The sequence below is a fragment of the Cibotium barometz genome, chromosome 12 (genome assembly GCF_041138505.1).
Source record: "Cibotium barometz isolate CiBa-2024 chromosome 12, ASM4113850v1, whole genome shotgun sequence".
NCBI lineage: Eukaryota > Viridiplantae > Streptophyta > Polypodiopsida > Cyatheales > Cibotiaceae > Cibotium > Cibotium barometz.
Genome location: NC_141057.1, coordinates 61,104,935 through 61,129,891, shown reverse-complemented (window position 1 = coordinate 61,129,891; position 24,957 = coordinate 61,104,935). Strand labels below are relative to the sequence as shown.

Below are 24,957 nucleotides of genomic sequence, written 5' to 3'. Positions count from 1 at the left end.
ATTCATGTTTGTACAATATGGAAACAATACTGTTGGGAGCTGAATTTACAATCAAGACCGAAAGCAAGGCTTGCGGTGTTTTCTAACGCAAACTAAGCTTTCCGATAACCATATGAGAATAACCGATTTCCTCTCCATGTTTCATTTTCAGATTTTGCACACCCCTGGCAAGAAGAATGTGGTTGCAAATACTTACCAAGAAAGCCATTTGTGGCTACAATATCAATTGCCTCATATCAAGACTTATCTAGGATGCGAGACATCTATCATTTGGAGAGCCATTGCCACTGATTTTTTCCGATCCCTCCTTACAAGTGGCCCATTATCCCCACAAGTGATGGACGCGCGTGAGAGGGTCTGGTGGCACACGAAAGAGGTGGTCCCCCCCGCTCTCTGGACCTGCTTATTGACTCCCTCCACATCAGAGGAGCTAGCGGAACGGCTCTCCCTAGGGGCAAATGCCCGAGGGCGGTTCCTTCTTTCTTCATCATTGGGATCTCATGGAAGGCAGCCTTCGAGCAACCTTCAATGAGATTATGATCACAAGCGCCATGCCAGAGAGGCTTTCAGAGGCTCTAATACACTTGATTCCCAAGGAGGGTGGTGACAGATTCGAGATCCGGCAGCGGAGACCCATCACCCTCCTTGGAACCGCCTACAAGATCTTGGCCAAGGCCATCAGCTGGAGACTTCAACCTTCCTCCTTGACTTGATTCATGACACTCAAAGAGGTTTTGTCAAGATCGGAGCATTATGAAAAACATCTTCACTTTTTGGGAGGCGACAACTTCGGCAAGGATGCGGCAATAGGACCTCATTGTGCTCCTCCTAGACTTTGAGAAAGCTTATGGTAGAGTTGGTCGGGGTTCCCGGTGGAGTGGATCCGTGGTGTTTCAAGACTTTACTCAAGCCTCTCACAGTCAGGTTCTCATCCAGGGAGCCCAAGGTGATAGATTCCCACTTTCTCACTCGATCCGGCACACTCGATCCGGCAGGGGTGTCCTGTGGCACCTTACCTTGTCCTATTCAATGCCAAAGCCATGAGTAGTTTTTTGTCAGCTTAGGTGACGAGGCTCTAGGGATTGTGTCTCCCCCTCCGTGCTCAGGAGGAGCTGCTGGACTCAAAGTTTGCATGATGACATAGGAGCATACCTATCCGGAGATGTGGGGAATCTCCAGGGATTCGTTGAGGCGATCGAAGTCTTTTGTCGTGCATCAGGAGTGCAGATCAACTGGCACAAGTCGTGTGGTTTTTGGGTAGGCTCTGCACCCGCCTCGACTTGGCGCCCAGTTGAGGCTTTCCAGTGGATCCCTACGGACACTCCAGACCGCTATCTGGAATGCCTGGTGGGCATCGATATCTCCCCGGAGCAACAACTCACTCCTCTTCTTCTGAGCATTCGGGAGAAGCATTTGTACTGGAGTTCTGCGAGGCTCTACTTAGCTGGTGGAGTGGTGGTGGCGATTCGCGAACCAGGCCCTTCTTGCCACAATGTGGTACATTACTTCTTGTTTGGGCCTTCTCCCGAGCATGCATTGGTCAAGTACAGCGATTGATCCGGAACTTCTTGTGGGCCGGCAGTGATGGGAGGCCCGCTGGGCCAAGGTGGCCTAGAGAGTAATCATTAAGCCGTGACATAGAGGGGGCCTAGGCATCAATGACCCCACCAATTAGAGCCACGCCCTACTGGGCAACCTGATTGTTAGAGCACTCCTAGGTGGTGAGCCTTGGAAGGACTTCCTCTTGGCCCGGATTTCGGCCCGTACTCCAAGCCTAGGGGGCCCCTTGCCGTAGAGCACCAGATGGATCTTCACAAAGATGCGAGCCCGCGGATTTAGGCCAGCTTTTGAGGAGAGATTTGCAATCAGCCTATTCCGGGCTTGGAATCACCTCAGGCTGGCCCTTAGGCAATTAGCTTTGCTAGCCTCGGAGGAGCATCTTCAACAGCCCCTGATCTGGAACCCCTTGATCCGTTTACCGAGTGGCCATATGTTGGGGGCCCTACGTCACATATCATGGGGAACGTTCAGCATAGGACCTGCCAGGTCCCTTGGACATTAGCTTGCACACAAACAACTTCTCCCGGAGTCTCAGGAGAGAGGCCTCGCAGGGATCCGAGGTAGAGACAGACTCAACCTCGACATCGACTCTGCTATTCCCCAAGAGTGGATGGCCCCTATCCCAAACCTGACCCACCCCCCCTCCCCCTCCCCCCCAAATCTGAGAGACTAGTTCAATGGATCTTGTACCTTCATAAGCTCCCTTCAGGCAGCCAACGACCAAGTTCGGAAAATTCATGGTAGCAGTACAAGGATCAAAAAGAGGCAATAGAAACAAGAACAAGAGTACCACTTATACCATCATCTATCATGAGGAGAGTTTGTTTTGAGACTTACACAAGGAAAGAGAGTGATGAAGGGCCCCAAGTCCCAACATCAAACTTGCGAACAACAGATGAGATAAACTTGTTCCGCGAAACACGACTACCACGAATAAGCTTGTATGTGCGACTTATCCCTGACTTGGCAGATAATGCCAAAGTTGCTTCAAACTTGCTTCTTGAGTTACTGGAAGTTTTTACTGTGATTGATGTCTGGAAGGAGCTGGCAGCACCAGATTCGATAAATTTGAATGAAAGCTGAAGCCCATCCCCCAACCGACTTTCAAAAAAGGAAGGGTACCTACGACGAAAATTCAGTCGTAAGAAAGGACAAATCATGTAAAAGCACGAGCAAATGATAAACGCCCAGTAATATAACAAGAAAATTACATACTTCTCATTCATTTGAGTTAAGAGTCGGTGAGCAAGCTTCGAGTTTGACTCTTGCTGATCCACTTCAAGAGCTATTAAATGTGGTACACACGTCATCGGGTGAACTAAACCCTGACGCAAAACAATCTCAACCACCTATAAAACCGAGTCTTTCAGTCAACACATAAAGACTATGAGCTGTTCTCCAGCCACAATTTGTTGCCCCACTGCTGTAACCAAAAACGTCAAGTAAAGAATTCTAACCTTGACTGCAGCCTGCCGGACCTGATCACTGATCTCCAAGCACTGTTCTAAAATATGTTCCCAGTGCAGCTGAATGATGCCTCCACAAATGTTACTATCGCCTGCTCCAGCTGCCACTGGCACAACACCCAACTCATGCCTATTTCTATTTGGCATGTCATTTCCAGCTTCATCGACTCCCATTTTTTCTTCAACATCAGCTAGATAGTCATAAAAGTTCCTCAATGATTGTATCTATAAGGCAAGTCAGAAATCTGAGTTTCAAACGTCGCATGGCTTTTGTGACTTATCATCGCATGAAGCAAAGTTGTAGTGAACCGGTCTATACAAAGGTAAGTTTTTATACATAACCTAAATAAGCAAGCAAATTTTGTTCCGGCTACACCTCTGTATGTCACTGTCTTTCACAAACTTGATGTATTGACCAAACTTATGCCAAACAATGTTACCTTAATGCGTGAATCAGCAGTAGAAGAGAGAGTAGCCTCTATCATTTTTCCCATGTCTTTTTCCATCATAAACTCTGGCCTTGCAATGAAGAAGAATCCTAAAGCCTGCAGAATTAACATTTACAAGTATAAACCAAGAAGTGTTTCAAGATGATAATAAGCACAAGCCTTGTCTTACCTGTAACGAGCGAGCCTTGACATCAAAATCATCTGATAAAAGATAATGCTTATATAGAGAGAGCAGCTGCTCCATGGTTGTCTCCTTATCATCCATAGAATCTATCATATCGGCACCATATCGTGCTAGCAGACCAAGGCAAAATAAGCAGCGCAGCACATTCTGCCAGCAGAACAGGAAAAATTTGTCAAGTATTTTTGATAGCTCAAAACAACAAGGCCTGAACTGCATTTTAGAAATCAGAAATGAGTATCTTACTAAATTAACTGTACATGTACACTGAAACACCCAACACACTAAACATCTCAGGCAGTAACGCAGGGCCGCCTTCCTCATGCAAGGTGAATCCAGCATGGCTTGGCACTACAAGCCCCCATCTTGCCCCCCACCCCCCACCCCCCCCCACACACCTCCTCCTCCTCTCAGGCTGCAGATAACCCCTTGCGGTGCCTGTGGCTTTGTGAGAACTGCCCCTTGGCCCGCATTCAGTGAGAGATGGCAGAATGACACTGGCAGGAGCCCAAAGCCCCACCGGAGCACCCCTGCTTCTCTTTCTTCAAGTACTCCATCCAATTGGGCCACAACACACTCAGTCCCAACAGATTAATGGCACTCCCACCACAGTCGCTCCTTGAAGCGTCCTGTCAGGACTATGGTCCTACGGAAGTCGAACCCTAGCATAAGTTAATAGCTTTCGGAGTCTCGAGAGTATTATTAGTGCTAGCGGGGTTCAGGGGTTAATGGGCGTTAGGGTTTACTTAAGAGCCGTGCTAACTTAGATGTGTACACACATCGACCAAACCCTAACGCCCATTAACCCCTGAACCCCGCTAGCACTAATAATACTCTCGAGACTCCGAAAGCTATTAACTTATGCTAGGGTTCGACTTCCGTAGGACCATAGTCCTGACACGTCCATGGTATTCCCCCACCCTCTTACTTCTGAAACAGGCTCTGGAATAGCTTCCGGCCATGAAAGAAGCCCATAGGAGCCTCAGAGTGGGCACCTAGCTTGCCGGCCGCCCTTCACCTATGGCTAGTGAGGCAATCCTTGTGAGACACAACGGCGTTCCCAAAGGCACAATAGATTAAATGGTGGATTCTACTCTTCACTTCCGTCCCAGACTATCGCTTGGGGGACCTTCCCATGGGCCGTGGAGGTGGTCCCTGCTCTATGCTGCCAGGAGATTTGCAATGGTCTAGCGCTTTGGCTCACTCATTTTCGGATCACTGCTATGACCGCCAATGCAATTCCAGTGGCACCGTGGACCCCATGCCCACACTAATCCACAGTGGGAGCTTATCACAGCAACATAGCCTGGCCAAACGCTCCATCTGCACCGACCTTATCCACACACAACAAGTAACCTGGAGTGTTTATTGCACAACTCAAAGCTTACGCAGCAACGCAGGGTCCACACAAGGCATGGCTTAACACTACAGGCTCCTACACACACACACACACACACACACACACCCTTTTCAAGAAAACACTCCTTTTTGCCTACATTGTGTCGTAGTCCACATGCACAGGGATGTTCTTTTCTTTACTGATTGAATGAAAAAAAAAAAAAAAGAGCCTACACATCAAGGTCAAAACAAACGAAAGTGTTTAGTATTCTTACAGGCTTCTCTGAAGCTCCAAAATGACTTTTACGCCAACTATCTAGCAATTTAAAGAATTTTTGAACCAGGAATTCAAAAGAGGAAAGTCCTTTTGCGGCAACCTTCCCCAGTGAACACAGACACCTGCAAAAAAGTGGAAGTATCAAGTTATGGTGACTACATATAGATGCACTGCAGTTGGAAACAGACATGCGAAGATCCAGGAACATTACTTGATACACGCATGAACAACAGTAAGGAAAGAATAGCGAACTATCAGCTGTCTCAAGTCCCTCTCCAATTCTTCCACAAAATTCAAAGGGGGCCTACGTAGCAAGGGTAGAACTGTGTCTATTACAAACACAATACTCTGAAGTAATTGAGCAACATCTCTGTTGTCAATCTGCTCACCCAAAAAACATTAGATAGTCAGCAATCAACTGAATCTGAAACCAGCAACCTCCTGGGAAAATGACAGTGATGTTTCTAATTTGACTGATAGCTTTACCAATTCAAAAAAGTACACCTGACCTGTGTCTTCAGATAAGTCTGCAAAGTTACTGCATAGCGTGATGGATCAGCAGCAGGGGCACAAAGGGTTGGATCGACCATGCAAAAGGAATGCAAAGCAAGAACATATGGTAAAGCCCGTGTTTCAGCTTCCTCACTATTTCCCTCCTCAGCCTGCAAAAAACAAAACAAAAAAAAAAAGGGAAGAAAATGCCAAGTGAGAAAATCAAAACCAAACCTACCAGCATAACAAGTGCCTGCAAAACCCCCACCAACCACTCCCATCATATCAAAGAGAATAGAGTAAACTTGCCTTCAGAATATTCTCTATTAAGCATTTGCACATCAACTCACAGCGATTTCTCACAGTAGCTTGAGATACCAAGCTTGTAGCAGAATTTCTGGCAGTTTGAGGAACAAAGTCCAATGCCAAACTCCTCTTTATAATAGTGACCATTGCTTGAGGGTTTTGCAGACATTTGAGCACATCAACTAACTGCTGTGCACGCTCCGATATTTCAGAAGGAACACTACTACTATCTCCATTATGAAAAGCATGCTGATTAGCTGGTTCCTCAAACCATAACTCATAGAATGTTCTACATACAAGATCCTGTGCAGAAAAATGAGAACATCAGCTGCAGCATGCATTGCAAAGACTATGGCTTCCTATTTGTTTCACAAATTGGATTGAAGCATCATTTACAACAGCCTTGAATATTAAATTGTTGCAGTAACAAGTTTGTTTCGACTATGTTCCACAGGAGTGGGGAAACATATAAAGGGCCATCCATCTGAGCCTCACAAGGACTTGGTGGGTACAGTTCAATACAAATTCCCATCCAATTATGGACTGCTTTGGATTTAATACACAGAGTTTTGGAGATCCATTTAAGGGGGCGCAATAGTAAGAATGGGTATTTCTTACGTGATTTTTTTGAGATTGTGTTCATCAAAGGAGTTCTTGAAAACAGCATGCGCACAAAAACTCTCAATGAGAGATTTTCCAACAGGTGCTTGTAGAGGAAGAGTACTTCATCCAGAGATGCTCCATTGGGTGCTTTGTGGGGAGATAGAATTCCAGATTCTTGTGTTGACAAGGCATAAGCTTTAAGATGGAAGTCAGAATGGAATATCTCAACCTTGGGTGAGAGAAGACTGGAGTTTGTCGATTCTTTCTTAAGTGCCTATCTGAGGACTGTTGCACTCTTAGTGGGTAAGACTGTGACACCTCTCTCCCAAGATTATGTTCCAACTGTGCAGATAGGAAGAATTGCAGTCATCTAGACACAGACAGGCAGAGACAAAAGATCTCTATACACAGCATTTCAAAAGACATTGTAAACCATCATTATATCCCTCAGCAACTGTACAAAAAATCTGCTCGTAGATTACAAATGGCTGCCCCAAGTCTTGGTGGGAACACTAACCCAAATCTTTATATAAGGCTAAGGGGACAAATAAATGACTTTATTAGTGTGTGCATAATTCAACCATAATGGACACTCGTGGAATGCTCTCTTAAAAAAGGCTTTAGTTAATTCCTTAATGTATGCCTCAAAAGCATACAGATTGGCCAGCTTTGTACTCTTATCACCTGAGCCTTCTCAATTAGCTCAATCTCTTTGACCATCTTTTGCCCCACTAAATGCCGCCTAAAATACTTGCTGGCTTCTCTTGCTCGTTTCTACAAGGCATGTCACTTGCACACCTTATTGGTATACAAGTGACATGGCATTCTTAGCATTCAAATGCATTAAACATGGCATTCAAGCACTAAGCATGGCATTCAAGTATTAAGCAAGAACTTTGGGCAGCCGACAGGTGTGTACACAGCAGCCGACCAAAGCATTTGCAACAGCCGACTGGTAATAGTCAGTCGTGGAGATAATTCTGCATGCTGACTGGTAATAGTCAGCCGACCAAAGCTTTTCTCTAGCAGCCGACTCATTATCATATGTAGTCGTAGAGATAATTCTGCAGGCCGATAGCATTTACACAGCCCGACCAGCATTAAACTAACCTATAAAAGCATGAAGCATCATTCAGTCCAGGGTATCTCCAGCGTTTTGGTGGTCTTCAGCCCAAGGCTACGAGAAGTGTGGAGTAGCAGCAGTTCAGCATTCATAAGGCAGGCATAGTAGCAGTCAGCATACAGTCATCTCCTGCCTCCTTCATAGAGGAAAGCCAGCATCCCAAAGGGTGAACCTCAGCATTGGAGAAAGGAACATTCATCATCATCATCATTCAGCATCTCTCTCTCATCAAAAGAATGATATTTATCTAGGACAGGCATAGATCTATTTATAGATCTTCATTGTAACCATTGCATTAAATATAGCTGCATTGAATTGCATTGACGCCATTGTCTATCTCTTAAGTATAATTAAGTGAAGTTTAGTTAAGCCTACGGTTGTTTACTACGGTCAATCCCTCGCATGTCACAAGTCAACATGGCTTTTTTGTTGGAAGGCGTGTTTTGGTGAGCACGTTATTTGTTACGTCCCGACAAGCCTAGGGTTAGGGTTAGAGATAGGGCTAGGGATGTGGATGTGGATGTGGATGTGGATGTGGATGTGGATGTGGATTAACACAAATTAGGTCTATGAAACCTCGTTAGGGTTTCGATTCTAGGTCAGTTGATCCTTAGGCGTAGTCTATGGAGACCTTGCATTGGTTTCAGAGCCTAAGATCTGACAAGTGCTAGAAACCAAGGCATGGAGGATGTACAAGACAGTACCCCCATGCTTGTCCAATTGTTGATCGAACGCCCTGTGTTGGGATGTCATTCAGTGTTTTGTCCCCAGTAACATGGGTAACCTGCTCTATCCTTTCCTTTCCCTTCTGTGCAATGGGTGGGTCAAGGGAAGATCACAAAACCCTCCTTCTTTACCTTTATTCTTTCACGAATTTCGTTCCCTTTCATGACCCTTTGTTCTACCACATCCCCCCCATTCCATGAACTTTTGTTCCTTTCACTCCCGGAGTGGGCGCGAAGCTTTCCCGGCTTTACATGTTTCGACTAGGGAAGTCTTTATATGACCTTCAAATTTTTGGGGCTAAATTTGGCAAGAAAGCCATGGGACCTTAGCATGTATGTGCAAAGGTCACAAAAAGAGAGAAAAGCACCTACGGTGTGTGTAGGACAGTAGCCCTGAAGCGCACAAAGCCTACGCTTTTTTTTACTTGTGATGTTCCTATGGGCACGCACATTTAGTGTACACCGGAGATCTATGGAGTAATTCCGTAAAGTAATCCAGCACTTGTTGGCCCAAGGGAGCTAGAGTTACACACAAAAGCAAGCACGTACACAGTACACCAAGATGGTGATGGATAGAGAGATGCAAAGCTGTGGATTGCATTGGAATGTGACCCACAATACAAATAAACATAAAATAGGTGGGTGTCCTTTCACACCAAGTATGCTAGGGAAAAAAAACCAAAAGAAAAAAAAGCCTCTGGTTATGCCCTATTCACATGTGGCACTACAACCAAGTAATACAATCTGTAGTGGCAATGTGAACCTGTACAAGGTTGGTAGCAGATCACTTTCTGTAGGAGAGTAAGCCCAAAGCTTTGCAGAAAGCTTTAAACTTCTCTCAAGGCACCGCCTTTGTGAACATATCTGCAACATTATCCTGTGTAGAGCTGATCTCACATACATGTATCTTCTCCCTAACATAATGATAATGAATCTCGATGTGCTTAGTGTGTGCATCAAACATTGGGTTTCGTGCCACTGCTACAGTACTCTAATTGTCAGTGACTATGGAAGTGGGTGTTGTTGACACTCACTCCCATAGTGTGTGCATCAAACATTGGGTTTCGTGCCACTGCTACAGTACTCTAACTGTCAGTGACTATGGGAGTGGGTGTTGGTTGATCTTCGTGCCACTGCTACAGTACTCTAACTGTCAGTGACTATGGGAGTGGGTGTTGTTGACACTCACGAAGATCAACCATTAATCTCCTCAACCATACACAATCTATTGTGGCTATAAATGCTGCCCTGTACTCAGCCTCACAAGTAGATGTAGCAACAGTGGGTTGCTTTTTGCTCAACCATGATATGCATGAATTCCCCAAAAAGAAACAATTCCCACTAATGGATTGCTGTGTGTCATAGTCACCAGCCCAGTCTGAATCACTGTAAGCATGTAACTGCAAGCTGCCTCCCCTAGATATACCAAAGCAAAAGCTAGGGTGCCCTGAAGATAGCGGAAGTTCCACTTCACTGCTTGCCAATGCTTTGTACCCGGGCTACGCATAAATTTGCTACTCTGGGAAACGCCAAACTGAATATCCGGGCATATGTTGCATAAGTATATGAGGCAGCCTACTGCTTGGCTATAAACACTCATATCAAAAGGCTCTCCAACATCATACATGCTCAATTTGAGCCCTGGTTCCATTGGAGTAGAGATAGACTTACAATCCTAAAATCCAAACTTGTGCAACAGCTTCTTAATGTAGTTTGGTTACTGACACCAAGAAAGTGTTCAGGGACACAGCAAGAAGGCAAGGGGACAAAGTGGACCAGATGCGCAGATCTTCATCAAATTTGGAGTGGAATTGGAGAACACGGCAAGGTTTTCAGTAAAAAAGTTGCCTAGGAGGGAAGGATGACAAATTTGGGAGTCCATGTGGAGACAAAAGGATGATGATAGTCATCCACGGTCAGAAGATGGGATCCCGTCGTCAAGTTTAGCAAAAGGGTATGTCATGTGCATGACATGGACATGCTAATCTACTTGCTAATATTTAATAGACAACAAAAAAACACAAATAAATTAGGGCTAGCCAAGCTCATGTGTATGCAGAAGGACCCCAGCTTTACAAGAAGGCTGTCGACTATAGCTATTGTAGGTGGCCGATGTAAGTGCTCCTAGGGCTTGCCAAGAATGTACACCTTTTTGTACTATATTAATGTATAGAAACTGAGTTATCTCTCTCTCTCTTTTCTTCATCTTCTACTTGCATTTTGTATCAAGCATGTTCCAAGAAAGGTGTTTAGGACTGAAAGAAGACTCCCAGAGCTTCCGCAAGTGACAAATGGGTAGCCAATGCAATAACACATCTAATTGTGGCCACACGAGAAGTGGGTGCAAAAGTCTCATCATAATCAATGTCCTTTTTCTAGGCATACCCTTTGGCCACAAGCCTAGCCTTATACCTATCAATGGTAGGCATATGTTGAGGATGCATGTGTTAAATTCGTCTAATACTGCTGCCTAACGAGAGGTATGATCAGGGATTAGACATGGCACTGCGATGTGCATGTGACATCCCCTCTTGCTGATGACAAGAATCCAACTTTTTGTGTTTTTGACTTTGGATGACTGTCATCATCCCTTGACTGCTGTGGGATTCCAACTTCGTCATACTTCTTCCCTGGCACCTTAATTGAATCTCCTGTTTAGCCTCCTTACACTCCATGATTGTGCATCTGTTCCAATGTTGTCCCCTTGCATGCATACCCTTGTCCCTGAACGCACTGACTTATGATTGATAACAGAGGTTGATCAAGGTACCGAACTGAGGCGGCTGCTCCTATTCCCGGGAAGCCATTGAGGTAGTCCTTTGAGGACATAACTTCCCTAGGCTAAATGCTAAGGATTCACCTAATGCATGCCTAACCTTTCTGATGCTTCTTAACTGCTTGCGTTTACTTTGCTTGGACCTGTACACCCCTTATGACAATGCCCTTGCGGCGCAAGTATGACGCCCCTGGGATGGAGGTTGGTCCTTGCGCGATGAAGGTAGGGCGGGTGTGGCTTACCAGTCCTTGCAGGACTACTAGTCCAGGTATGGGAACTTTACATATTCTGATGTGAAGCTGTGGGACTTGCAATGCTTGGTGATGTGGGTGCACCTGATGCTCTGATACAAATGCGACATAGCAGAAGTCTTCATGCCTTGACATTAATGCAAAATGCATGAGAGCAGAGGAGAGAGAGAGAGAGAGAGAGAGAGGGAGACAGGTTTTCCAGTATATGTATTATGAAAATTGGACTTCCACAGCTGCCCTACGTGGACATCTTTTTGTACAAAACCTTGCACTTATATAGCTCCATCTTGATAAAAAACACCTGGAATCTTGGACAATAACCTGGTGCCCAAAAAGCATCAAAACTGAGGTATAAAAAAAGTGCTTCGGACAAGATGAGCGTTCCTTGCAAAAACCTTATGAATAATAACTCCACTAAGCTACGTTTCTATTGCATTTGCTTGTGGATCCACCAAAAGTAGTCTTTCTCAACCTACTTCACAAAAGAGATAGTACAGAGGCACAGAAAAAGCTTCCTATTAAAAAAAACGGACAAGACACTCCAGGTTATCCTTAAATGTTTTAAGTAGCATTGGACATAAAAGAACTGTTTCCTGCCTTTTTTTCCACTTTCCAGTACATTTGAGGAAGGATGCCAACAGAAAATGAGATCTCTCACCTGTATACTGGTTTCTTCATCATTGATACGAGATACAATGCGGACACAAGCATCTGTCGCTTTGGCAAAATCACACCTCGAAATGCATAGATCACGGATAATTTTAATCACGCGCTTACGAACACTCACACCAGTGTCCATAATACGCTCTGCTATCTTCTCAAAATACTGCACACACATGGTTATGATGTTATCAATCACAAAAAATTCTGAAAATCTTTCCAGTACTAATGATTTGTGTTTACTTTTACAGCAACATCTGGATGAGATGTTATATGCCTCCCAACAAGCTCCATCGCAGCTTCCCGTACAGATATAGCAGAGTCCAAAAACCTGCCTTCAACCGCCCGTTGCACTCGCTCATCACCTAAGACTCCAGGGTCTACTTCCACAATTGCACTCACCTGAAAGCCAATTATAGAGCACACAAAAAAAAGGCATATGGATGTTGGAAAGCATATCAAGTAACATAAGTAGTTATTTTGATGACATGGTAACCTGAGCCATCATAATCCCACCTTGAGTTTTGTTTGCAACCAAAACCAAAACCAAAAAAAAAAAAAAAGGAGAACTTCAACAGCTCAATTGGCATAAATGTAAATCACAAAATAAAAACAGCAGGTTGTCCTCCATGATTTGTTGATCAAGGGAAAGTAAGAGATCTCCAAATTATGCACTAGAGTATGGTCTTTTGCTTAAATGTAGTTTTGTGGAAAGTGAATGGTAAAAAGGAAAAAGGGAAGTCAGATGGAGTAGTCACATTGATTATATGGGTGATCACATGGTTTGCACTAGTCACTACATCCAGATGGGATCTAGAAGGTCCTATGGAGGGCTATATAATCATGCAATGGCTCTTGGTTATACAAGAGCATGATCAACAGGATGATTTGATGCTTTGAATTCCCTACTAATTATTGCCCCTTGCTTCATTTATTAGCTTTTTAGCTATAATTAGTCCCTAGCTATTATTTATAAGCCCACGACCAATCCACACCTCATCCTACTAGCACCATTGGCCTACATGTGAACCCTCCACGTCCCCATGCCCTACTAAGCCCTAACCCTAGCCTAGCACACGCCCCTTACCTTGGGTTAACCTAACCCTAGGCCGATTGAGACGTAACACTATCATTCCCAAAACGGACAATATATTTCTTATCGGCTTATCATTCCCAAATGGATGGACAAAGTGAGGCTGAAATTTTAAATGCGTTGGATCAACGTAAATCTTATGTAGAATGCAAGAAGACTTTGTAGCAAAAGTATTTGCCATTGGACTTTGCACAACATGATGCATTGTTCCACACGCAAGGCACCTCTTAACATTGTATCAAGAAAGGTGATATTTCCATCCATCCCTGGGACAAACGATGAAATGTTTGCTATGGATGAGTATGTACCTCATTTGGATGATGCCTTTGGAAATTACAAACAGCCATGGAAAACTCATCTTAGGAAGGGACCTACTAAGGAGGGAATAACCCCAAAACTTGCCAATAAGTATGCCCCCTTCAAAGTGATCGACAAAATCAATGATGTCTCATTTTATTTAGCATTGCCCATCATTGGAATGTCTACAATGTGTTTCATGTAAGTCTTTATGCGCCAAATTGCAACAACATGACCTTGTAATATTTCAAAACTATCTTGCCATGGATGCAAAATGATGGGATGAAGTCCACCTCAAGGACTACCCAAAACTTCTTAAAAACCTATCAAGTGGCTTTTCATTTGAGCCCAATTGTTTCAAAACCAAGGAAGACATAATTATTCGGGTCGTTTGTGATCCTTATGTTTGGTAGCTTAGTCATCATGACTTGAGAATTACACCCAGCTACATGCCTTTTTCCAGATGAGACCATGTCAATTCGCTAAACCTGAGCCTATGCGGTTGTGCCTCAACATTTGTGTGAGCTCAGTTAGAAATCTCTATGTTATGTACCTATAGCTAATCCTCGGATTATCCAAAGGGTTGAGGAGCCCTGGGATTAGGAGATAACACACTGATACAATGGGCTAAGGTTTAGAATTACTCAAACTAGACTACTAGCTATCCATAGAAGGTTAGCTACTTATAGCGGTAGTTATCACTATATAAGTGATGCCGTGGGTTATAATTTGTGAGTTAGTTGTGCTGCGTCCAGCGCACTTCTGATGGGTCTGTGCCTGGACCAGAGTTTCTACTCCTGCTATAGGCATGGCAAATCGCAGACAGTCTTGCCAAGGGTCCCTATGGGCAGGCACTAGTGGTATAGAACACTAGAGCTGACTGGCATATATATGTGGACTAGGACCTTAGCCCCTGGCTCGGGGGTGGATCGAAGTACTGAGCCTACGGTTGGGTGGATCGAAGTACTGAGCCTACGGTTGGGTGGTGAGCTTGCCTACACTCCTACTCCTATTATTTGGTTTTCTCTAACCTTGTGTTGGACTTTGTTCAGGAGATCTTGGTTGGACAAGCCTAGGAGGCCTCTTACACTTGGTATCAAAGCGACCTAAACGCAAAGTCTACAAAGGTTTGTGTGTCTTTCATGGTTTATCTTGCATCGGGGTTCCCACGTATTTCTCTCAGCACCACATTTGATTTTGTCACATGAGATGTATGCTTTCTAGGGTTACTGCAAGCAAGGTCACCACGAAACATTTCATAGCTGAAACGTTTTGCTATCGAAACGATCTCTTTTGGAATGAAACGTTTCAAATGTGGATGGGTGCACAATGAAACGGTAGATCGAAACGATATATGCATGACAATATGAAAATATATTGCTATAATATCACCATTGAAGAAAGGAGAGCAAAAGAGACATAAAAGAAGGGAAGTGAAAGGCTTAAAAATATAGAGAGAGGCTAAACCATAGAAAAAATCACAACTTCCTGTTCCACATGAAACGAAATGGTTTCAGTGATGTGCACGAAACGTTTCAACACCGAAAAGTGAAACGAGTTTCAAGGCCACCGAAACGAGATTCATGGTGACCATGACTGCAAGGTAGGCGTATGTGGATTCTGAGAGAGGGGGGAAAACAGGAGACTCATGCGTATGAAGAATGTGCAGAAATTTCTGAGAACTCTTGTTTACCCTGGTCGACTCTTTGAAGGCTGTGTTGTTTAGTGTTTTGTGCCTAGACATGTAAAGCAACATGGGGGTTGTACTCAGCCTGCGCACCAGACAGCAGGGCTGTAGCGCATGACGGGACATGGGCTGGTTGCGCAGCCACATGGTGGATCACTAGGAACAGCACATGACCCATAGGCACAGCATAACAGACGGCTGAAGGTGCAGAAGCATGGTGACAGGGTTGCACAACAGCAATAGCAGCAGAATCAGATGGCGCAACAGGATAGCCATCCTGTTAACATAGTACACAAGGCTGGATAGCGCAGCAGAACAGAGAGAGACAGAGAGAAGGGACCAGGCGGCCAGTTTTTTCCTTTAAAAACTTAAAAACAGAAAGCATGCTGTTTTCTTATTAAGGCAACCTTCTAAATAACATACTTGGCCATTTTTATGGAGTTCTAGAAAGGGGCGCCAAGATTTAAAGGGAAAAACATTCTCAGGTTTTTTTTTTTTTAAGCTTGGGCCACTACCTATTCAAAAGGGCACATAGTCCTTCTTAAACCATCAAACCTTGGACCTTCCTTACGTTTGGCGAGGGACAGAACAGCCAGACCTCTAGAGGTTGGCGTCCTCCTTCATAAGGTCTTTTGGCTATATTTTCTGCACTTTCTCCTTCCCAACTCCATATCCAAGCTTCTGGAGTTTGGTGCCCTCCTTCATGAGGCCTATTGGGTGGATTTTCTGCACTTTCTCCTTCCCAACTCCATATCCAAGCTTGCTAGTGTGTTTTTCAAGCTCCCAAGAGTGTTTCCAAGTGGTGTTCACTCTGTCACACACTTTCAATGACTGAAATTCAGCAAAACAACTCTTATATTTGCTGTAATTTCTGGTCTTTTGTTGAAACCCCTAATTTCAGCCTTCCTTTCTCAAGTTGAACCATAGGGAAAGTTTTATCCCGGGTTCCTTTCATCCTTTTGAAGACTTTTGTCGCGAAGGATCGCGACAGATTTAAGATTTCAACACTCCAAACACTTCCATCACGAAGACTTCCGTTGTCATCAACTCTATTTGTAATTCGTAAGCTTTGATGCTTGAATATGGAAGCAAGTAGCAGGAGGGCGGAGCAGGACTCCATGTTCACATACCCTATGTAGTGTTTCTTTGTCCTACATGCACTCTTACAAATTGTTGCTATCATGTGTTGGTGGAACAATAGAAAGCAGATGGTAGGGAACATGGACACTTGAGAGGGTAGTGTGAGTTGCAAGTCTACACCGACAACCACATTGTTTACAATACTGTATTCATAGCCCATGACTCTATGTACTTGATTCTCCCAAGATCAATATACTTTATTTGAGGGAGGGGTCTGCCGTTCTGGCTCTTTGTGCGTCTCTTGTCAATTCAGAAAATTACTTCTTCTATTGGGCATGTAAGAAAATTACTTCTTCTATTGGGCATGTAGTCCATCAAATCTTGGTGTATTGATTAGCATTGTGTTCAACCAAGTTACAGTTACCTGCACTTCTTTACCCACAAATGCGGCCTCCGCTTCTATTTGGGGTCCCATGTCCCCTATTTCAATACCCACAGTGACTGCCATATCCACAGAAGTGAAATTATCTGTGGCACAATCATCAAACATAAAGAGAGCTGGATGATCTTTGCGCTGTCCCCATGCTTTACATACCACCCTCTCTTTGTTGTCATGCTTTGTATTCCCTTGTACATCGGGAACGGCATGCACATTTAGCTCTGGTTGCTTCTCTTTTTCCTTCTTCTTACATTGCGGGCATTCCCTAAACATGTGATCTTTGCTACCACATGAGAGGGATTTACCCTCCTTGGAATATTGCTCCCTTTGCTCAGGAGTGATTCTAAAGTTGTACTTTTTCTAAGAGGCATCCTTTGGTTGCATATTTTCAGCCTTCCCACCACTCTTTACATCATTCAACACGTTGTCCACTCTTTTGCAGGTTATGACCAGCCCTCTCTTTGCCTTTGAACAGATAGTTTCCTTTACCAAACGCTGCAATTTATGCTCCAAATGCTTGGTGGCAAGAGCAACTGCTATATAGTCCTGCGAGGTAGTATTGTGGTGAGTACCAAGACCGGACTTGTTGACCAGCTGAAGTCCAAACTTGAACTTCCTTTTCTTCTCAGTCTCACCCACGAGCAAGAATGGCGAGACCTCCAAGTATATCTTCCAAAACTTGTTTACATATATGCTTGCACGGACTCATTGTCCTTCTGCTCAATCTTATCCCATTTGCTCATGATCTTCTCCATGGCATTGGGAGGCAAGAATTGTGCATAAAATCTCTCTTTAAATTCCTCCCATGTTTGAACGGGACTCCAAGAGAGCTTTTCCGAAGCAATGGGCAGCCAAGACCTTTAGAAACATGCTTACAGGCGAATCTTGAGAATTCCTCATCACTAAAGGCAATGTCAGACTAGGCTACAAAAGCCATTGCGTTGCTTGTATCATAATCTCTATGATAGGCTTCAAACTTCATAGATTTGTCACCTGCTTTAAATCCTTTAAGCCTCTTGGCATGGCTTCCAACTTTCTCTTCCCCTTATCAAATTGGGCAACAAACGGTGCATGCATCAGACCCTGACGAGAAACATGCAGTATGGAGGCATGTGCTCTATGCAACAGTGACCCGTGCAAAACTGGAGATTTGGTGAGGGGCAATGCAGGGGAACTTTGTGTGAAAGAACCCCCGCATGGGGAGATAGGCAATGCTATGTCTCGCAGGGTCAAGTCTTATGTGCACAAAGATGAGGCTTCCGTGACTTCCAAGCAAGCCTCCACTCTGCTTGGGTTAAGAAAAGAAATGGATGTACATGGCAAAAAGTGATAGGCATTTTAGCCGCCACGCTTTGCCTATGGAATTGGCTAGAGATGAGCCCCGTCATGGGCTGGAATTTGTGCATAATGTTGGGACAGCCAAAGCTGATTATGTATCACGTGCCGCTCATGCCACCGAGTATACCCATGGTGAATGAGTCTCATGCAAGTATTGGGAGGCCGCCGCATATAAGGTAATTGAGGGCTACCTCTCGGGGATTCATACCCAATTCCTTCGCCATAGAATCCATAGTGTGTGCCACCATAGACTCGGCCCTTGTGGCCTCCATGAGCTTCTGAACCTGCCAATTATCATAGAGCATCTTGAGCTCTTCTTCCTTGGCATACAACTACCTTTTGACATGCTCAATCTCTGCTTTCAATACATTTGGGTCATCCTCTTGCATCTTCTCTTTACCTCGAGAAGGCTGTCCCACATGTATTTGCTCCTCCATATGCTTATTTTGCCCAAAGCTAGAGGCATGAGTTGGTCCACTTGCATGCTAGCCATGTGAACTAGCCCCTTGACGACTTTGGGCATGGCTGTCCATAGTGTTAAACGGCTGTCCACACGGAGCCCAGTGCCCAATCGATCTTTTCCCCACTGAGAACAAGGAAACAACCATGCTCCGATACCACTAAAGCTACACCGGTTAGGTGTGAACATCCTTGGGCACTATCTCATGAGCAATATGCACGTCACACTTAATATGTAAAAGCCAAATTGCACATAACAACTGAATGATACATCAAGCGGCACAGCAAGTACATCAAGGTTTCCAGCAAGTACAACTAGTACAAGGCTACAAGCGGTACAACATGTACTGTAGGGTTTCCAACAAGTACAGTAGGTGGTACAGCAAGTACAATAGGGCTTCCAGCAAGGTCAGAAGGTAGTACAAGCAGTACTAGGGTTCCCAGCAGATATAGTAGGTACAGTAGAGTTCCCAGCAGTACCGAGGTACAGTAGGATTCCCAACAGGTACAGTAGGTACCAGCAATACAGTAGGTACAGTAGGTAGAATTGGGTTCCCAATAGTATAGCAGGTACAATAGGGTTCCCAACAGGTACAGTAGGAAGAATAGGGTTGCCAGCAAGTGCAGCAAGTACAGAGGTATAGTAGGTGCCCACAGCAAGTACAAGTACGCACAGCAGTGGGTAAGAGGAAATCCTGTGTGAGAGAGAGAGAGAGAGAGAGAGAGTCGACTTGCAAAAAGATAGCCAAGGAGAGAGAGAGGCGCCAGCTGCAATAATAATGAGAGAAATGAAAAGGGGAGCCAAATAATCGAGGGAGAGGTTGGTGGAAGGGGCTGAAGGAATAGGAAACATGGCACCCTCCCAATGGGCACCTCCATAAAGGTGCCCCCTCATTAAAAAGTCCCACACAGAGGTTTTAATGGGATAAAAGGGTGCCCAAGGGTTGGACAAGCCATACCTTCGTCCTTGGGCCGCCCCGAACACTGGCCAATGCCCAACTTAAAAGAATGTGAAAGGCTAAGGTTATAAAGTCTTTGAGAAATAAACAAAGGTCTAAATGAATACTTACCACCACCTGTTCACATGCCACAAACCATGTCAAAATACAAGGCATTTGCACAGTTCACCAATGGGCTTCCCCTACCCGTGAACTAGGCACGTCATAGTAGACTCGTCATAGCAGGCAGTCACAAAAACAAGTCACGCGAAAACAATTCAAGCAAGCAAAGATGCGTGCATATGCATTATGCAATGGATATATCTCCCATTCTTGGAACCTGTAAATAGCAAGTCTTCCCGAGCACGGAACTAGCTCAGTGGGAAGCCTAAACTCAGATCCTTGACAATGGGTTCCACATCCTCGCCACACTACAGGTGACACGAGGCCTCACCTCCCATAGGTGACGTGAGACCTCGCCTCACTATAGGGGACATGAAGCTCCCTGGCCTCCCATACCTTGGCACGAAATAGGGAAAGACCACTTGGGCGGCCAAATGGTGATAGAAAGACACGCTTGCTTTTGTGTTTAGGATTGCTCTAATACCAACTGTAAGACCCATCAAGATCTCCCTAAACACAAACAACCAAATTAGTACCAAACTAGCTAACCTCCCAACCAAAGATTCCATCCGGAATCACCTCCGAGCCAGATCTATTGTTCTGCTCTTCATAGACCAAGCCAGTCACCTCAGCAAGACCGCCTATGAATCGCCAAGTCCATGGTAGGATCATGACTACTCTAGTCTAGGATCAAACCAATAGTCAAGAGAGATAATAATAAACCCATAAGTCACTTATATAGTGACTATTGTTGTATAATTAACCATCCAGTCACAAATAGCCAGTAACCATAGATTTACTAATAATCCACCTTAGCCACCCGTATCAACCTGCTTTCCCTAATCCCAAGGCTCCTCTAACCTTGCCAGATAAGGCCACTAATCCCAAGGATTAGCGTTAGGTACACAAGACTTCACGTCTTAGAATCCCCACAATGTACCTGAGGTCCCCTACATGCTCCAAAGAACGGTTATATATCAAAATATCATCTAAGAATACCACAACACATTTCCCCAAACAATCCCAAAACAGATCGTTCATCATGTACTAAAAAGTAGCAGGAGCATTTGTGAGCCCAGAAAGCAATACGAGAAACTCGTAATGACCATATCAGATTCAAAAACCCAACTTAAAGACATCCTCCCCGACTATCCGGATCTGATGATAACCCGTACGCAAATCAATCTTCATAAAATACTTGGCCCCTGGAGCCTATCTATGAAATCTTAAAGACATCCTCCCCGACTATCCGGATCTGATGATAACCCGTACGCAAATCAATCTTCATAAAATACTTGGCCCCTGGAGCCTATCTATCAAATCGTCCGCTCTAGGAAGGGGATATCTATCCATGTAAAAGAAGAGAAGTACAAAGCCTACTCCTCGTTGTTTTATCCCACGCCAAACATAAGGAAGTTTCAAGGTTTGATGGTTTAAGAGGGACTATGTGATGGTTTAAGAGGGACTATGTGATGGTTAAAGAGGGACTATGTGCTCTATTAAATAGGTGGCCACCCAAGCTTTTTTTTTTTTTGTAACTTAAAATGCTTTTTCACTTTAAAAACTGAGCGCCCCTTCCATAAGTGGCCAAGCTATTAGTTTTAGAAGGATTCTCTAAAACAAACAGGGTGCTTTCTGCGTTCCCTTTTTAAAGAAAACCCCAAAAATATTAGTTGCTGTTTCTGGCCTGCTTTGCATCAGCGTTCAGAGCCTTGTGGCGGCCTCCTCTGCCAGCGTACGGCAAGTCTGCTGGCCGCCTCTTCCTCTGCCCCTGCCCCTGCCCTGACCCCACTTGATGACGGCCTGGTGTGACTCTCTCTCTGCTGTGCTAACCAGCCCTCTGTGCTGCGGGCCTGGCTGGTTATGTTGCACCAGGTGCTGCCTGCTGCTGCCCAACCTAGCCATGCCATGATTCTGCACCAGCAATCAGGTTGTCTAGCTGCATATACATCAACCAGGAAGTAACCCTAGAAAGCATACATCTTGACGAGTCAAAAAATCAACTATGGTGCTGAGAGAAATACCTGGGAATCCCAATGCAAGATAAACCACGAAAGACACACAAACCTTTGTAGACTCCGTCCATGTTTAGGTCGCTCTGATGCCTCCCAGGCCTATCCAACCCACATTGCCTAAATACATCCCTACAGAAGATTCGAAAAAACCAAAAAAAAAGGGGTGTAGGCAAGCTCACCACCCAACCGTAGGATCAATACTTCAATCCACCCCCGGGCCAGGGGCTAATGTTCCACTCCACAGATACATGCCAGTCAGCACTAGCGTCCCATACCACCAGTGCCTGCCCATACGGGCCCTCGGCAAGGCTATCAGTGTTCTGCCATGCCCACAGCAAGAGTAGAAACTCTGGTCCAGGCACACACCCATCAGAGGTGCACCGCACTGACTCCCAAATAATAACCCAAGGCATCACTTATATAGAGATAACTGTCGTTATAAATAGTTGACCTGCTATAGATAGCCGGTAGCCTAGTTTATTAATGAACCTTAGCCCACTGTATTTGCCTGCTATCTCCTAATCCCAGGGCCCCCTAACCCTCCTGGATTACGCCTGCTAATCCGAGGATTAGCTCTAGGTACATCAAAGCGGGGGACATCTTTCAGTGAAGTTTATAAAAGTTTAGTTCTCTTTGATAGTTGAGTGGTGTTTTTCTAGTAATTTCTAGGAGTCATATGTGAAAACATATCTGGATAAATATATGCATCTCCGCAATGAACAAATTCATGCACACACGCATACATTTATATAGAGATAGATACATAGGTAGATATGGATATATAGAAACATTGGTGGTTTTTCCAAACAACCTTCTGGCTTATTCCCAAGGTTTTATCATCTAGTTTATCAGTAGCTCGAGGACTTGAAGCAACTAACTATGTTCTTGAGCCCTGCAGGAGAGGTAAGTAGGGCTGTGAATCTTGTTTCTATTTGCATAAAGTTGGTATCTTTGGTTGGATTTTGTTGTAGGGTTGTTTATGATCAACCCTTGAGCTGCATATACCATGTGCCAAATTTACTGCTCTAACTCAATAAAAGTGAAGCTTATGAATGACACCTGATCTAGCTAGAGGGGTGTTCTCTTATAACCAGTAGTTTTAGGAGATATGTTTTTAGGAAGATAATTGCAGGATGCATTCTACATAAAAGATCAGAAGCCAGTCCATTGTTTCTGTCATTAATTGGTTTCTAGTTCGAACCCCACCCCCCCAAGAACAAGCACACAAAAAAAGAAGAAGAAGAAGAAGAAGAAGAAAGAAAGAAAAGAAAAGAAAAGAAAAGAGGCCTTACTGCCCTTAAGGCTTTTGCACGAGGTGTAGGCGAATTTTCCTGTAGACTAACCTGGAAATTTTAAAAAGAAATAACAGATTGTTACAAATTGCATTTCATCTCTTGTGCACAACACCAACATAGCAAGCCATGAGCCAAAATGTACCAGCAGCCTCTCAAGAATTCTGTCAAAACCACGAGCTAAAGGTCTTTGTTGACCCAGCACAGCAGAAATCCTTACAACCACTTCTCTTGTAAAAGGAGTGGGTACAATCCCTCTTCTATGATGGGAACTTTGCCACGTCCATCTTCCATGATAGTAAGCAAGATTTTGTTCGCCTTGACTATCATCTCGATACCATTGCCATAGGTAGAAACTGCAAACAAGAAGATTTAGCTCTGCTTGTATGCTTCATTCTAGATCTACAGAAGATTTTAGACACCTGAAAAGAAAGCTCACCGCCTTGCATATGCAGCCATACTATCACTTGCAGCAGCTTCGTCTAGATAGTTTAATAGCATCTGCTGAAGAATAGCATCTCCTGTCTTTGGAACAGTAATATCTTCAGGACTTCTGGACTCAATGACCCCTTTGTTTTTATACCTTAGCTTACCATCGGCAGCCTTCTCTTTCAAAAATGCCTCAAGAGAAACAAGTTGCCTTTTACAAAGACAACAATGGCAAAGCCAGCCACGACCAATAAAATCATGACCTGTAACTCCAACACAATCACCATGAAACCGACGGTGACAATTATCACAAGGAACAATAAGCTTGGAGCCTTTTCCACTACCACACACCACGCAAGTTTCCTTGAGTGCACCACAGTCAATATCTGGGCCTTGTGTCTCCTGAAAAACCCACAGTGTATCTCTGCTACATGCAATTGCATCTTGCTTTAGACGAGCTGCAATATGACCGAGAAGCTCAATTGCTGTGGAACGCACAGCAGCATCTTTGGACTTCAGGCCTGCCGAGCCAAACAGAAGTACACAGAGCACCTGCACAGCAGAACTGAAATTATGTGCATTGGCTAATCACACTGAATGCAATTTCTGATGCATGCATACTTGTGCAATATTGAAACAGAGAGTAATATATACCTGCAGCAAAACATTTGCAGCTGGAAATTCAGGTGCGTTTAGTGTTGTCAATAAATCAGTGACTAAATTCTCCACCAAGCACCTAACATCTGCCCCTTCCTGAGCTTTTGGCATGGTCCAACGTTGCAAAACATTTCTCCAAAAGTAAGTACTGGCATCCATGGCCGGATCAACACTCTTGAGTGCATTATTTGATCCATCATTAGCATCTGAACCAGTATTAGGGGCAGGACCTTCCAAAGCCTCTGGAAGACATACACTACATTGAACCAGTTGAAGTATCAAGGCCGTTAACATTTGAATCTGCTTTGATTCTTCATCAGGTAAATGATAAGCCCGGAGGTTCCTCTTTGAAGAAGGAAGTTTCCAAAGTAAAGAAAGAATCTCATCCAATATTACTGTCCGATGCTGCGGGTAGCAAGAAAACATCTGTAAAAATGAAAGAGTCAATCAAGAGGCTGGCATTCTGCTGAGCTTGCAGTAGAATTCATGCATCATCGAAATGGAAAAAAACCTTCTATCACGAAGCTCTGTGCAAATTTCAATGTTATATATTACCATACAGGCAACACCTATTGCCTTCAACTGTAGAAGCTGTATGTTTTCCACACCAAAAGTTGCTAGAACAGTCTTGATTAACTGAAGAACGCTACTGTCCATTAATCGCTCAGTGGATAGTAATTCCTTCATTGAACCAAGAATACTGCACAGTTTCTGCAACACACTGGACACAGGACCTGCGACCCTGCAACATACAAATCTCTTGGTTCTTAGATACTGAGTACCCTCACCCAAGCTCACCCAACTCCTCAGCAAGATGTTACAGCAGCATACTTATGAACCCAAGGCAAAAAAACTAACAAAAGTTTCCAAGGGGCTTGCCCAACAACCCCAACCCCCCCCCCC

General features: G+C 44.4%; 1 protein-coding gene across 1 annotated transcript in view; it reads right to left on the bottom strand.

Moving 5' to 3' along the window:
- Nucleotides 1-24,957, bottom strand: part of EMB2773 (PHD finger family protein) — a 113,297-nt gene that overhangs the window by 62,942 nt on the left and 25,398 nt on the right. The window contains exons 9-24 of the mRNA XM_086806798.1: nt 24,610-24,796; nt 24,052-24,480; nt 23,408-23,949; nt 23,114-23,324; nt 22,969-23,019; nt 12,451-12,609; nt 12,206-12,373; nt 6,073-6,372; nt 5,781-5,933; nt 5,483-5,652; nt 5,270-5,393; nt 3,645-3,806; nt 3,467-3,571; nt 3,018-3,251; nt 2,776-2,909; nt 2,398-2,682 (exon numbers count right to left, since the gene is read on the bottom strand). Coding sequence (XP_086662924.1) covers nt 2,398-2,682; nt 2,776-2,909; nt 3,018-3,251; nt 3,467-3,571; nt 3,645-3,806; nt 5,270-5,393; nt 5,483-5,652; nt 5,781-5,933; nt 6,073-6,372; nt 12,206-12,373; nt 12,451-12,609; nt 22,969-23,019; nt 23,114-23,324; nt 23,408-23,949; nt 24,052-24,480; nt 24,610-24,796 — 3,414 coding nt within the window. The remainder of the gene's footprint in view (nt 1-2,397; nt 2,683-2,775; nt 2,910-3,017; nt 3,252-3,466; nt 3,572-3,644; nt 3,807-5,269; nt 5,394-5,482; nt 5,653-5,780; nt 5,934-6,072; nt 6,373-12,205; nt 12,374-12,450; nt 12,610-22,968; nt 23,020-23,113; nt 23,325-23,407; nt 23,950-24,051; nt 24,481-24,609; nt 24,797-24,957) is intronic.